This window comes from Thunnus albacares, chromosome 5, assembly GCF_914725855.1.
Source record: "Thunnus albacares chromosome 5, fThuAlb1.1, whole genome shotgun sequence".
Lineage (NCBI taxonomy): Eukaryota > Metazoa > Chordata > Actinopteri > Scombriformes > Scombridae > Thunnus > Thunnus albacares.
In genome coordinates, this window is record NC_058110.1 from 27,140,585 (window position 1) to 27,156,045 (window position 15,461).

Consider the following 15,461-nt stretch of genomic DNA (forward strand, 5'->3'; position numbering starts at 1 on the left):
TACATTCAAATGTATTATTAAAATTCATTGATGACACCTGCATTTTGTAATATATTTTATTTAAAGTAGTCAAAAAGTATGTGAAATTTTCTTTGCGTTTGAATGTCTGTACTGTACTAAGGATATAATTATTAGAATATAAGTGTTGGTAACACTTTATTTTACAGGTCCCACACTGGGACATCTGGTAATTTTCTGGGTAATTTTCTGATGTGTAGCTGTTCAAGGGACATTTCACAGAAAGGACAATGTAATTTGGTGCTAATTATTAGGAAAATAGCAAAAGTGTTTAGTTTGTTAATACCCAGTCATTGTATTTGGGTTTATAAACAAAAAAGAGATTCTTAACATTTATTTGACTGACTTGAGGTCCACTTAGTAATCAAGTAAACCAAATGCTAATAACTGTAGCATATTTGGTGTTTTCTAAAAACTCTATCGTAAGTGAGTACCAAATGTACCACCTGATTATTTTCCCATATACAACCAAATGAGATTTACCAGGAAATGTCTTCAGAAGTAATTTTACGACATTTTGTTGTTGTTAGCCATGTTAGCCAGGTGCTCTATGGACGGCAATGTCCGTCACTTCACCTCCTGTTCAACTATTGGATAGATTGCCATGAAATTTGATGCAGAGATTCATGGTCCCCTGAGGATGATGCCTACTGACTTTGGTGATCCTCTAACTTTTCCTGTAGTGGCACCATGAGGTTTTGTGGGGATTGTCTCAACAACTATTTGATTGATTGCCATGAAATTTGGTACAGACCTTCACGTCCCCAATCTAATAACTTTTCATCTAGCACCATTATGAGGTCAAAATTTAAATTTAAAATAAACTTTGGTTTATGACCAAATATGTGCAAAAACTTTGACATCCCATCAGCCTCAGCTGTACTTTCAGTTTAGTACCAATTAGCAAATGTTAGCATGTTAACATGCTAAACTAAGATGGTGAACAAGGTTAACTTTATCTGCTATGTTATCATTGTCATTTCAAGCGAGCATGTTACCATGCTGACTTTAGTATTTAGTTCAAAGCAGCAGAGTACTTAAATACAGCCTCACACAGTCGCCTTTATTTATTTAGACCAAGCGGCAACCTCCGAGGCTGAAAAATGAGGCCAATGCACAAGTGCCAAAAACTGCAATTCCTCGAATGGCCACTTGAGGCTGGCTCCAAAAGTCAGTCAATCCCCATAGACCCCGATGTTAAAGGGCCCAACTTTACAGTAGAAATAAACATGTTTACAGCCTGGTCCAAACATGGTTTTGGTCTCTGTAGCTAATTCCCCCTTTCAAGACACCTGTATATGGGGTGAATTTTTATATAACTCACCCATGTAAATTTTATTAGGGCTTGAGGTTATGCATAATTAAGGGCATGGCTGCTTTGAGTGACAGACGGGTCTGCGGAGTCGCTACTGTGTCAACGTTGGTTAGGTACCGAAACCAACAACGTTGGTAAAGTTATCTGTAGCATTTTTTTAGATTGCCTAAAAAAGTCTTGTTCAGCATTTGGTTTTACTAAAAGACCCTCTGAGAGTCAGATCTTCAGTGTTTTCCACTAAGTACATTTTGTTTTAATGGTTTTAAGTCTGTATTTTGCTAGTAAAAATTAGAATTAGCATTAGCATTATCACAGTTAACCACTGACTGTAAATCCACCGCGCTAACCAAGCTAGCAGCAAGCAGCTAGCAACTAATGTTAGGGTCAGCTCCACCCTCTCGTCCAAATATGGCCACTTCTGGCTCCAAAAATCAAAGATGGTGAAGGTCAAAATGCAAACTCAAGGCTTCAAAACGGGAAGTTTGTCATGGTGGCTACGTCCATTATATTTTACAGTCTATGATTTAGACTTATCTATTTTATTTATTTAACTTATTTACATTCAGTCTTGTTATATGAGCATCAGTAAATTTCTTATTAGTAGATTTCTTATTTATTTATTCATATTTTTAATAATATTTAATGTTTATGCTAGGTTATATGCTACACGTTTCTTGAGTTTTACTCACATTCTTGTCCATAAAATGAAATGTGTGATTAAAATTGTCTTTTATTTAAGAAAAAGCAGGTTTTTTTTAAAGTTCACATTTACTGTGCATGGACTTTAGCTGAAACAGTTTGTCAGCTGAAAAAAATGAGATTTTTGTCAAATTTCCCCAAATAAATAAATCAATAAATTGTTCATTGTTTTTTCTGGGGCTGACCATTAAAGGGTTAAGGTCCACTGAGAAATCAGGGTGCAAAAAATGTGGAGAACCACCGACCAAAAACAGCAACCCAATAAACCCAATAAACATGACAGAGAGACCAGCAGTCTGTCAGTATGTGTTCGAGCTTTGCAGATGCTCTTTGCCTCTAAAGATGCACCACTCCTCTTGTCTGTGTGGGAGAGGCCTACTGGTGGGAAACCTGACAGAAAGCTGACTATCCCGCTTAACTATTTGACACCACCGTATGAGGAGTTAACCTGTAGCAAAGCGTGTAGTTAATCTTCTCTACACACTGCCAGAGGCTTCAAAGTGCAGCCCAACAGGCTCCTCTCAGTCAGTCTAGAGCTTTTTCCCCTAAACGGAGCAAACTTCACTCTGGAGATGAAAATATCAGTTGTATCTAAGAAGCTGTGGTGCACCCACAAACAGCTGATCCTCGTGCTTACTCCACTTATTTTTCTGCCTATACCTTTTACTCTACCGGAAAAGGTGAGTGATTTTTTTTACTCTATATGATTTCACGTGTGCATTTTCCATGAATAAATGAATTTCTTTGATTCATAACACAAAGGCTAAAACTGTTCTCCCTATTAAGAACATATTACAAGGGCACAGGCAAGAGATTTGTGTATTTATTTATTTCTCAGTTACTTTAACCATGACTTTATTTGTTTTCATTCATCAAGAACAGCTCACTAATCAGCTTTAATTAAGCCTCAGGGTGCCAGAGTTTTCCAAGACTGACTAAACAAAATTAAAATGTTTTTTGTTTGATTACATTCTACCATTAGACTGAGAAACTGAAGGAATGTCGGTCTAAAAGATTAAATATTAAGTGACTATTTGCCATTATATTTATGCCACACAGTGCACTGATCACATGGCTGCTTTCTCTTTCTCTTTGACGCACACACACAGTACTTTTATTTTTGAATGGCTGCTGTATCACTAATCCATCACCTGTGAAACACAATTCTGTAATTTGATTACTTTTTGCGTGTGACATCTTCCTTCTGATGTTGAAGTCAGCTAATATTAATTAACAACCATACTGCTTCTCTTTTAGGAAGGGAAATGTCTTTATGTGGTGGTGCTGATGGCGATGTACTGGTGCACAGAGGCCCTTCCTCTGGCTGTCACCGCCATGCTTCCAGTCTGCCTCTTTCCAACACTGGGAATTCTTCCGTCCAAAAAAGTCTGCCCTCAGTACTTCCTTGAAACCAACTTTCTCTTCCTCAGCGGTCTTGTGATGGCGTCGTCCATTGAGGAGTGGGGACTCCATCGCAGAATAGCCCTAAAGGTCCTCACTATTGTCGGAGTAAAACCAGCCTGGTGAGAAAATATCTTTACTGGACGGGCATTTAAAGGATAAGTCTATATTTTTTTGCTGTTATTGACCATGAAAAGCTCATAACCAACAATCTTATGATCAACAATCCTGATATATCTTATTCCTTTGTGCCATAGAACTCCATTGTTGCCCAAAGAAATTTAAAAACACATCAATGAACCATATCGTTGCACTGGGTGACATTTTCCTTCATTACCATCGCCCTCCTTTTGCTATCCTGTTTTCTATACTGTAATTTTGTTATCTTTGTCTATTCTGTACACACAATAATGCACATGTGTCTGTCCTGGAAGAGGAATCCCTCCTCTGATGCTCTTCCTGGAGTTTCTTCCATTTTTTTCTGTGTTTAAGTTTTTTGGGGGGAGTTTTTCTTTAATCAAAGGAGCTAGACTTGCTAGCACATCAAATTCACAAATGAAAATAGTCCCCAACAAAGGCACTATTGACTCCTGCTAGAGTCAAGTTTGCTGAAAACTACTGATGTATATATTTGTGACCCTTTTTAAAAAGTGTACATCTTTAGTCTTCATGGGCCAAGGGCTTAAAGGAGTTCACAACTTTTCAAGTCTGTCTTAAAACAATAGTTAGGTGTCCATATGAACACTGAAAGAGGTTTTCCTCGCTGTGATCATTCCTCCTGTTCATACTGGCTATTAAAAGATCCCTTTCAAATGCGCTTTTAATGTAAGTGATGGAGCCCAAAATCCACAGTGTGTCCAAAAATGCGTTTAAAAGTTGATCTGACACTAATATGAGGCTTCAGCAGTCTGAGTTAGTCATATCAAGTGGATATCTGCCACATTTACAGTCTTTTTGGCATCAAATTCCCTCTTTGTGTTTCCCTGTTCAGCTGCGGTGGAAGTATAATAACAAAAAGAGGAACTTTGGCACTAAAAAGACTGTAACATTGAAAGATATCTACTTGATTTGATTAACTTGGACAGCTGAAGCTTCATATTAGCTTCAGATAAACTTTTAAATACATTTTTGCACAGAAGGACTGTGGGTTTTGGCCCCAATCACCTCCATTGTTCATTTGGGCTCCTGACTGTTGTTTTAAGACAGACTTAAAAAATTGGAAGGGGAAGTCAGAAATATTTAGAAAAAGACTAATACATCGCTGGTTTTAGTCTTTTCACAGGATCTGTTGACAATTGTTGAAGATACAGAATAACATCAGCCTTATCATTGTGAGAATGTTCCTTATTCCAAAAAGACTTTCTTCCAAGTCAGCAGCCATGATTTAGATTATTGTTACTGACTTGAGATTGTGGATTGAATTATTTTTTCCAGGCTCATACTGGGAATGATGATGACCTCGTCCTTCCTGTCCATGTGGCTCAGCAACACAGCGACAACAGCCATGATGCTCCCTATTGCCAACGCCATCTTGGAGAGTCTGTTTGGAGATCTGGAGACCCTGAAACAAAATTGCAAGGCCACAGAGAACTCTGAGAGTGATATCGTTAATGGTATGTTGCATATTCTTATGCTTTTACTGACAACTGATCAGTATTGAAATAGTTTTATGTATAATGTGAAAGGTGTCACCTGTTGCACCCGGCTCTACAGAGCATTTTAGTATCTTTCAGCTCACTTAACTGTAACTGTCACCACTCTCATCGCATTGGAGGGCTGTTTTCACCAAAAGATCTCAAATAAACCCACTGTACACTACCTGTCCACCACTGAACAGCGGACAGACAAAGTTAGCGACCATCTGGGAAACATAGTGGAGCATTTAGCTGCAAAAAAGTCAGATATTCCCCCTCAGGAGATGGTGGAGACCAAAACAGAGCTAAAAGGAGAGTTAACACTGGACTAATATTCATCGAGTGTCCAGAAACAAAACTCCAAATGAACAATAATGTTGCTCCATATCTGCTGGATGTGGAAATAAGCAACTGATTGCAAACAACTTCATTGTCGGTGTTGTGGTACAGTTTGTTCTGCTGCCCCCAAGTGACCAAAAAATCAATTAATGTGGGTTTAGGTTTACTGTCAAATATGTCCACAGACAGTGAAGATGGTTGTTATATTTTTCTGACCTTGTCTGTGTGAGCTTTTAATATGTAATCTAAGATACGAACTTTGTACAGTTTTTACTCCGAGTTCTCAGACACAAAGTTAGTCAATATTTAAGTAGTAATTGATTAAGGATTCTGGATTGACTGGATTACCGTTTTCTAGTTTATCAACTCTTTGCTTCACATCAATCTATTTCAGGTCAGTCTACTGTCAAGTTGCATTCACTGCCCTCAGTGCCCACGGAAAAACAAATACTGTCAATAGACGGGTAAGAAGAACAGTGTGATCTTTTGACACCATACTTTACATCTTTCAGCATCTAACTCTTTCCAGCCCAGAGTTAGATAAGAAGGTAAATATCACTCTCATATTTGACCAGTAAATATAAGACTACAGCAAGTAGACCGTTTTGCATAAAGATTGGGGAAACAGCTAACCCGGGTCTGTCTGAAGCTACCAAAATCCAAGAAATAATCTGGCACATAAACCCCCATAAAACTTGTCATTTTAACACTTTGTTTTTGTTAAGGATTAAACAAACAAGATATAATGTGGTAATTAGTGAGCTTTAGAGGTGTTTTTGGGCACATTTTGTTACCTTGCGACAGAGCCAGGCTAGCTGTTCTCCCCTGTTTCCAGTCTTTGTGCTAAGCTAAGCCTGTTGGCAGTGGTTTCATATTTTAAGGACAGACATGAGTGTGGTATCAGTCTTCTCGTCTAACTCTCAGCAAGAATGTGAATACTGTAACTGTATTTCCTAAAGTGAAACTATCATATTGTTTTTTGGCTTACACAATCCTATGTTTATCTCCTCCAAACGCTGGTGTGGTGTATGTAATAATCCTCTGTTCATATAAAATAATGATAAGTCTCTTAAAAACTCTAAAGGGTGGATGGGATGGAGCAGGGTGACGTGAGGACAGCTGAGGAGATCCGATCTGAGTCGCAGTATCAGCTGAAGGTGTGGAAAGGATTTTTGATCTGTATTCCTTACGCAGCCAGTATTGGAGGGACCGCCACGCTGACGGGCACGGCGCCTAACCTCATCCTGATTGGACAGCTGAAAAGGTAACTTTTTTATTTTTGTGCTTAGCATTCAAACAGAACACTGAGTCTTTCTCACACACACAAAAAAAAACAATCCTTTTCAGCTGTTTAAAATCAACTCTTTTGTTTCATAGCTATTTTCCAGACTGTGACCTCATCAATTTTGGCTCCTGGTTTGCGTTCGCTTTCCCGCTCATGCTTCTCTTCCTGTTTTTGGGATGGATATGGATCTCGTTTCTCTTCGGGGGATTGAATACACGGTATTGTCGTGTCATTTGCTTATTGCAGAGAGTATTACAATTTAGTCACTCGTGTTAAATTGATACGTCTATTGATATTACTGCCATGAAAAGCTTCGCCACCCTGCAAACACAGCTTTTAAAAACCAAAACGTCATGATTGTGGTTTTAATTGAATTGGAGCGACATTTTATTGTCTTTTGTTTTTCTTTAGAGATATGGACTAATATTCTTCTCTCAGTTCTTAAAATCCATGTTACACAGTTTCCAAACTATCTTTCTCTTTCTATTTCTATCTTTTTTTAATTTTATGCAGATTGTGCTTCAAGAAACATGACCGACGAGCCCAGGCAGAGGCCAGAGCCAAGGCTCTCATAGAGGAAGATTACAGAAAACTAGGGCCCATAAAGTGAGGACTCGTGTATGTCTTCAAATCTCATGCGAAAGAGGGTGAATTAGTACATTTCTTTGGCAGATCGTTTGACTTTAACTGTACATGCTCAATTTCAGTTTTGCAGAGGGATCCATCGCTTTCTTTTTTATACTGTTTGCCGTTCTCCTGTTCACGAGGGATCCCAAATTTGTCACTGGATGGTCTGTGTTTTTTAAAAAAGGGTAAGAAAACATGCCATTGTTTGCTTGTGATAATAACTTTTCTGTTTGGAAATGATCACAGAATCTACACATTGAGATGCCTGTTAATGATCTTTTTTTTTTTTTTGTTCATTATCATTACCTCTTGTTGTCCTGCAGGTACGTGTCAGACGCAGTCACAGGTGTGATCATCGTGTCTATATTGTTCTTCTTCCCCTCACAGAAACCCTCTCTTAGCTGGTGGTTCGACCCTCAAGGTCAGTTAGCTCTTAAACAACCAACCTGTAAAGGAATGCATTTAGTTTACAAGAAATAATACTCACTCTGATTAACATTTGAATCTATTAATCGAAAATGTATGATTGGTAGTATACTGACACCATGAATAAACAAGAATGATAAGATTTGTCACATGTAAAGTTCCATAAAAAGGAACAATGTGAGCATATCATCCATCAAAGAGACAGTTAGCAGCTTTTTTATGGAGGTTGCATCAAGTCAAAAGTTAATATCGATGACCAAGTATTTGAGAAATAATTAATGATATTTATGTCTTTCTCTGCACAGCATTTGCAAAATACTGGAAATAAGCTGAGGAATGTTAATATTGTAGATTAGGGAGTCTGAGTAAATTTCCCGTCTGGATGTGAGACTATAGTTTCTCTGTTTCTGTGATTAGAATAATCTCTGGAAACTATGTCACCACACTTTGGGGTTTTTGTTTGTGCGTATGTGTGTGTGTGTGTGTGTGTGTGTGTGTGTGTGTGTATGTGTGTGTGTGTGTGGGCATGCTCACGACTGTATGCACGTGTTTTGAGTGTGTTGGAGACACGTGTGTGAGATTGTGTATATTATGTTCAGCTGGTCAAATAAACCACTGGACACAAGCAAAAACAAAAAAAAAAGCAAATCATGGGGTTCACTTGTCCCTCTCAATGTAGGTGAATTTTAGATTTTCTATTTTTGTGTTGTAACTCATATTTATGTTGTTCTGTTGAGAATTAAATTAGCTATTGATTAAAGATTACCTAAACTGTAAAATGCATCTACTGTATGTGCAGGAAGTAAAAGAGACATTGTTTATAAGGTTAAAGTTTAACTGATAACATTCTTCGAACATTATCTGCAGTCACTTTTGATGTTGTGGGAAACATTGTGCTTGTAAAACAAATCCAAAGATTTTTAAATGTCCAATTGCCACAACATCACAGCTTTATCTGAAATTATGTTTTACCACATATTATATCAAATTATTCAATTAAAACCTAGTTCTTCCCATATTTTTCCTCAGCTTCAAATACTCCGTACGTCCCTCTCTTATCATGGAAGAAAGCTCAGGACTCTGTTCCCTGGAATATCATCCTGTTGCTCGGAGGCGGCTTCGCTATGGCCAAAGCTTGTGAGGTAAAGATGCTGGTCATAAACCTGTGTGCGTAACGACGTCAGGGTCGTTGAGTTTACATGTGCTCTCATGTTTCTTAAAGTCCCCCTTCACTCAAAAATGTGTTTTGCTTATTGTTACATCACATGTTTGAGCTTCGCTGTGCAGAGTAACGTATGTGCAGTTTGACACTTAAAAGGCTCTTTTTACGTTTATCTGCTAAAGGGAGAAAGTTTCTCTGTGCTCAACTTAAATCTGCGTTTAACACGTGTTTTTAGGAGATGATTTTGTGACATCATAATTAGTTTGGGGACATCTTATATCCAGCGGTTAAACTTTTGAAATGAACAATATCAGCATGTTCATAGATACTGGATTTTTATGAAGAATTTTTTTTCAGTTTAACTGAACAGTTTTATGGGAAAACCATGTCAGACACACATTATTATTTAAAGCAGAGTATTTTATATGTTTTAAAGCATGTTTGGAGGGGATTTTTAAAGTTTAGTTTGTTCGTAGTTTGTTAAATTGCTCATAGGTGTAAAAGTTTACATGTCATTAGTCTGTGTAATAAATCATGTCTTCCCTCTCTCCTGTTTGCTCAGTGCTGCTCTGCTCTGCTCCGCTCAGTGTGGTTCTGCCCTCCACTTTGCTTTATTATGTTGTGATTTGATCTTTGACCTCGATCTTGTGGCGTTTGGCAGGAATCTGGACTCGCCTCCTGGATCGGAGGCCACCTCCAGCCTTTGGCCGAAGTCCCTCCTGCTGCAGCTGTGATTTTGATCACAGCCTTCTTGGCCTGTTTCACTGAATTCGCCAGCAACACTGCCACCATTATCATATTTTTACCCGTCATTGCTGAACTGGTAAGACTGGTGTTCAAGATAATATAACTGTAATGAAGCTGCTGATGAAGATGACAGTCAGGTAGACCAAAAAAAAGTGTTATAAGATGAAGCACTGGAAACTTGTGAACTGGACAGCGAACATGATTTGTCGCTGACCTCCACCTTAATGTTAGTGAAAGGCTTAGTAGGCTTGTTAAACTCTTGCAATAGATGCTGTTACGTTTCCAGCTTGTTGGACATTAACTGCTATTGTCAGTAATCATTATCTGGAATTTTTGTACTTTGCAATTGTGCTTATACTGCAAAGTACTCAGTCAGAGAATCGTTTACAGGATGTATAGGGAGGTTTGGTGACCTAAGCTCTCATTCAAAACTTTAAACTCATCGAACTACAAACACTCATGATTTCTCTTAAAGGGTTACAGAATTACAGAAGAACATACTTTTTCACTTATGTGTAGTGGTATTACATATCATTACATATTGTATATAACCATGCAGGTTTTGGTTTCAAAGGTTCATATTTGAACTACTCTCAACCGCAGAAATAGTCTCTATGAAAACCATTGACTGTGTTTCATGTGTAGTAACGGAGTCATATCTGAAAGGAGATTTTGATTTTTCTAAATTTCTGAATGTCTTTTTCTAATACCATGAGCACTATTAAAGAAATAAAAGCTCTTCCACTATATTGGAGTGAAGGAAGAAATCTCAGAGATGGATCTGGACAGATTAAACCAATCTGTTGCAATCTGTTGGTTCACCACTTTGGTCCAGACTGAAATATCTCTACAGTTCTTGGATAGATTGTCATGAGACATTCGTGGTCCCCAGAGGATGAGGTCCAATTACTGTAGTAATCATCTGACTTTTCATGTAGCGCCACCATGAGGTTGACATCTGTGGTTTTAATTGAAATATCTCAACAACTCTTGGATAAATTACCATAATGTTTGGTATAAACATCTATTTTACCCTCAGGATGAATTGTAATAACTTTGGTGATCCCCTTCCATCTAGTGCCATCATCAGCTCAATTCTTTTTTTTTTGAAAACTTTGGTTTATGACCAAATAACTGTAAAACTAATGACATTCTCTTCAGCCTCAGCTTTAAAGGCAAGGCAAGTTTATTTGTATAGCACATTTCAACAATGAGGCAGTTCAAAGTGCTTTACATAGAGCATAAAAGGCATTAAAACAGAATATAAAAACAACACAAGTAAAAAGACATATAAAAACAATTAAAAAGTGTTAAGTTTGGAAATAAAAAGAAGCTAAAAAGGGAATAAGACAGATAAAACAAGAGAATGAAAGTAACAGTGCAGTGTAAAATATTAACCCTCAATGTGGTTTAATGAAAGGCAGCCGCAAACAGGAAAGTCTTCAGCTGCGATTAGAAAGAACTGAGAGTTGCACCAGATGTACTATCTAGTTTTCGGTTTGTAGATTGTTCCAGATATGTGGAGCATAAAAACTGAACGCTGCTTCACCATGTTTAGTTTTTACTCTGGGGACAGAAAGCAGACCTGTCCCAGACAACCTGAGAGGTCTAGATGGTTCATAATGTAGCAGCAGATCAGAGATGTATTTAAATCATTCAGTGCTTTATAAACCAACAGCAATATCTTAAAGTCAATTCTTTGACAGACAGGAAGCCAGTGTAAAGATCTGAGAACTGGAGTTATATGATCCACTTTATTTGTCTTAATGAGGACTCGAGCAGCAGCGCTCTGAATCAGCTGTAGCTGTCTGATCGATTTTTTTAGAGAGACCTGTGAAGACAGCGTTACAATAGTCAAGTCTACTGAAAATAAATGCAGGACAAGTTTTTCCAAATCCTGCTGAGACATAAGTCCTTTAATCCTTGATATATTCTTCAGGTGATAGTAGGCTGACTTTGTAATTGTCTTAATGTGGCTGTTGAAATTCAGGTCTGAGTCCATGATTACACCAAGATTTCTGGCTTGGTTTGTAGTTTTTAACATTATTGATTGAAGCTGAGTGCTGACTTTTAAACGTTCTTCCTTGGCTCCAAAAAACAATTACTTCAGTTTTGTCTTTGTTTAACTGAAGAAAATTCTGGCGCATCCAATCATTGATTTGTTCAATGCACTTACTAAGTGCTTGTATTGGACCATAGTCTCTTGGTGATACGGTTATGTAAAAGAGAGTAAAGAGTACTCCACCGATTTAGCATTGTACGCTCTCACCCACTCCGTCATGCACTGGTCATGCACAAGAGCGCCTTCAGTAACAGACCGATACCACCTCAGTGCAGCAAGGAACACCACAGGAAATCTTTCCTGCTGGTGGCCATTAATCTTCGTAACTCATCTACCTCCCGCTGATAGACTGATGGCAGTGACCTTGGTTTCTTAGTGATTGGATTACCATTACCATGATGTGGGATTATATTCCGTTCTGGGACTAGTCATTGGACACTTTACTTTCACCATGGAACTTTCTGATATATACAGTAGTTTTTATTATATTAAATTTTAGTTTAGTCAATTTATTTACTTATGGACCTGACCACTGCACAGATTGCACATTTGCTATTGTTATTGATATTGGAGTTGATTGTTCTCTACTTTGTTTGATACTGATAAATATTTTTTCTTTTTCTCTACCTAATACTTTGCAACCTTGCAACTGTTGCACACTAATTTCCCTTATCTAACTTCCCGTTACCTCACCTTACCTCACACCTACAGCTTTGATGGACTCACAATGGGCGGTTTTTTAAAAGAAAATATCAAAATTGATCTTTTTTATTCCATGCATTTTCATTTTTAGACAGTTTAGTCTGAGAAAAATGGGGTCTGTGGTGCTAGTAGCTGCTAATGTAACACTGAGCTACTAGCCTCTAGCAGAGATGAGGATCAGGCTACAGAGGTCTGGTAACCACACTTCTCTCTAATTCCACACCCACAAATGTTTCTCATTTCCAAACTTGCAGTCTTCAGCCGCAACTGAAACTGACTCAACTGAGATCATTTGAGGCAGTTTATCAGATTTCACAAAGCTTTCTCTGCAGACACAAAAGGCATATACAACTGTTTCACATATGTAATAGCAGCACTCCCCAACACTTGTAAACAGACTTTGATTTGTAAAATCACCCTTTTTCTTTGTGTTTAGTGCTAGTAAACTAAGATGGTGAACGTGGTAAATATTGTGTCTACTAATGTCAGCATTGTGACTGTGAACATGTTAGTGTTTTGACGTTAGCATTTAGCTCAAAGCACCATTGTGCACAAGTACAGCCTCACAGAGCTGCTAGCATGGCGGCAGACTCTTAGTCTCGTTACAAAACACAACCTATTATTTTCACGGTGGCACCGTTACGTCAAACCAAACATAAGATCAATATTTCCCCTGTGGCTGAGCCCATCATATTTAGTATCTTTGGAGATCTTAAGGTCTTGACTAGAATATAAAGTTTGTCTGTTTAAACAACGCTTGTCCATATACAGTAACATTTGTAGTAATGGCCCCAACAAAAGAGGTTTTAAAAAGTCTGTTACCAGTGCAACTGGAATATTTACATTCTATCCTGACATTTTTTTGGTCTTTATGTTTGTTTCTGTAGGCTATTCATATCTCAGTGAACCCTCTGTACTTCATGATACCTGCAACTGTAGGATGTTCGTACGCCTTCATGCTGCCAGTCTCTACACCACCCAACTCCATTGCCTTTGCATCCGGGCATCTCATGGTCAAAGACATGGTAAGATCTTTTCATCAGCACTAAAAGCATTTAATGCATAAATTACAGTTCAACACCCATTGTTATGTTTTCTAACCCTGTCCTCTCAGGTGAAGACTGGCTGTGTCATGAATGTCCTGGGCATCCTATCAGTCTCTCTGGCAATGAACACGTGGGGCGTTGCCATGTTTAACTTGAACTCGTATCCAGAATGGGCTCAACCCTTCAACAAGTCAGCTGTTGTTACTGATGTGCGTCTCTCATCTGTTCAGTCGCTCAACGCTACTCTCTGATCACTCTCCGAATGAGCCCAGAGGAAGTTTCAGGAGATTGTATAAAGATTTAACACTAAACAGGGACAAAAGTCTGTCTGTAGACGTCTACTCTGTGTCACTAAAATGTCAGAGCACTCTGGGAGCCTCAGCTGTTACCCGATTAATGATTAATTTAAGTGTCTTTATAGGCTCTTGAGTGTCAATATTTCATGCTGTGAGCTATTAATTTTGGCACACTCCAAGTTTTAAGTTACAAGTTGCATTTTGTTACTCTCTGCCTTCTTAAAACTGGTCAGGTGAGACATTTAACCTCAACAACAACAGCAACTGCAACAGCTTGAGCTCTGCAAAGTTTTGTTTTTTTTAATATATATATTGAGAAACTGCTGTCAGACTGCAGCATGTGCTGTTTGTGTTGATGCTACTAGGCTGACCTCTGCTGGAAGAATGAAAGAGACCTCGGTGAATAATCCTTTAAAAAAATATATTTTTGGTTGAAATCAATAAGAGATCATGTTACTTGTTTATGTATGATATGGCGCATGTTTAGTGGCCAAAGCCATGACACATGAACAGTATTTTAAATCTTTTCTATATTAGAGTATGAATCCTGACTAATGAATGTGTAAATTTTTGTTACAAAGTGATTTGCATTCATATAGCTGCTGTTACACCTCAAATAAATTGTTTGAGTTTGTATTATGATAATTTAGTTGCATGTAGTTTCCATATTCGCTTCTAATGAGCGCACAAAGCAGGTTTATTGTTAAGAGAAGGACTTTTTTTGCATCAGAATCTATAAAAACAGCTAAATCGTGTTTTTGATTTTAATAGAAACAACCAAATTCAACCCTCAGTCCTCAGGTTGTGATTAGCTGCTGCAGGTTTAACACACATTTTAACACATTTTGTCTCCTGCACACACAAAGAGTACATAGGTCATAAAGTCCTTACAATGTTTGTTTGGTGTTGTAAACTGTCTGAAGTCACAAGGCCGACAACAATGGTTAACTTGTGCAAGGCTGCGGTGGTTACTCAGTGTTAGCAGGGTCATTGCAAATCATCCTGTAGCATTTTAATGCCAAACTATAAAACTGAGAACTCAACCAAAACCCACAGACTGTGACAGGATGTAGCGAGCTGTGTGCACAACACAAACACCTTTGAAAACTACAATTTGAACCAAAGCTGATTTATATTTTTGCTTTTTGAGAATCTAGACAGATTAAAAATATTTATTATTCAGATATTTGGCATATGCATTTTTGTATTAATCAGAACTGAAACTTAATTTTCTCTCTGGTGACACATGAGATTTTTTTTTTTATTCACATATCTTTTACCACTACACATGACTTGTAGAGATATAGTGTGGTGTGTTGTGTTGAGAGAGTGTCTAAGAAATGTTTGATATTCTGTGAGGCTCTAACATTGATTTATATTTGTTTTGTTAATTTCTATCCTGATACAACAACAACAAATCTCTTTTTTCAGCTTGTTAATTGTTGGAAAAAAGTGCAGCAGTCATTTTTATATTCTTGTGTCGAAACATAGAACAGAAACAGTTCAGTAATGAGCCTGAATGCAGGCGAACATCAGTGATGTGTGACGGTGTCCTTTCATTTTCATGCTGTACAATTCAATAAACTGAGTGTGATCACACTGGCATATACATCATCACAGTTTCATTGCTGACTGATACAAAGACCACAAATCACGCCACACTTCAATATCCTACTGGCACTCCAAAACCGCACTTGGGTTG

The 15,461-nt window shown here is 37.9% G+C and overlaps 1 protein-coding gene across 2 annotated transcripts; it reads left to right on the forward strand.

Annotated features, from left to right (window-relative positions):
- The first annotated feature begins 2,360 nt into the window (after positions 1-2,360).
- On the forward strand, positions 2,361-15,373 carry slc13a3 (solute carrier family 13 member 3). Of its 2 annotated transcripts, none has more exons than XM_044352595.1 (13): positions 2,361-2,712; positions 3,290-3,555; positions 4,868-5,046; positions 5,801-5,870; positions 6,491-6,670; positions 6,784-6,909; positions 7,205-7,297; positions 7,399-7,503; positions 7,642-7,739; positions 8,774-8,886; positions 9,568-9,729; positions 13,305-13,442; positions 13,532-15,373. In XM_044352595.1, exons 1-13 carry the CDS (start codon positions 2,605-2,607, stop codon positions 13,712-13,714), a joined length of 1,821 nt encoding a protein of 606 aa, XP_044208530.1. In that variant the 5' UTR covers positions 2,361-2,604; the 3' UTR covers positions 13,715-15,373. The 2 variants fall into 2 exon arrangements, with proteins under 2 accessions (XP_044208530.1, XP_044208531.1); XM_044352596.1 differs by having other exon boundaries at positions 2,436-2,712; positions 3,463-3,555.
- Positions 15,374-15,461: the final 88 nt, after the last annotated feature.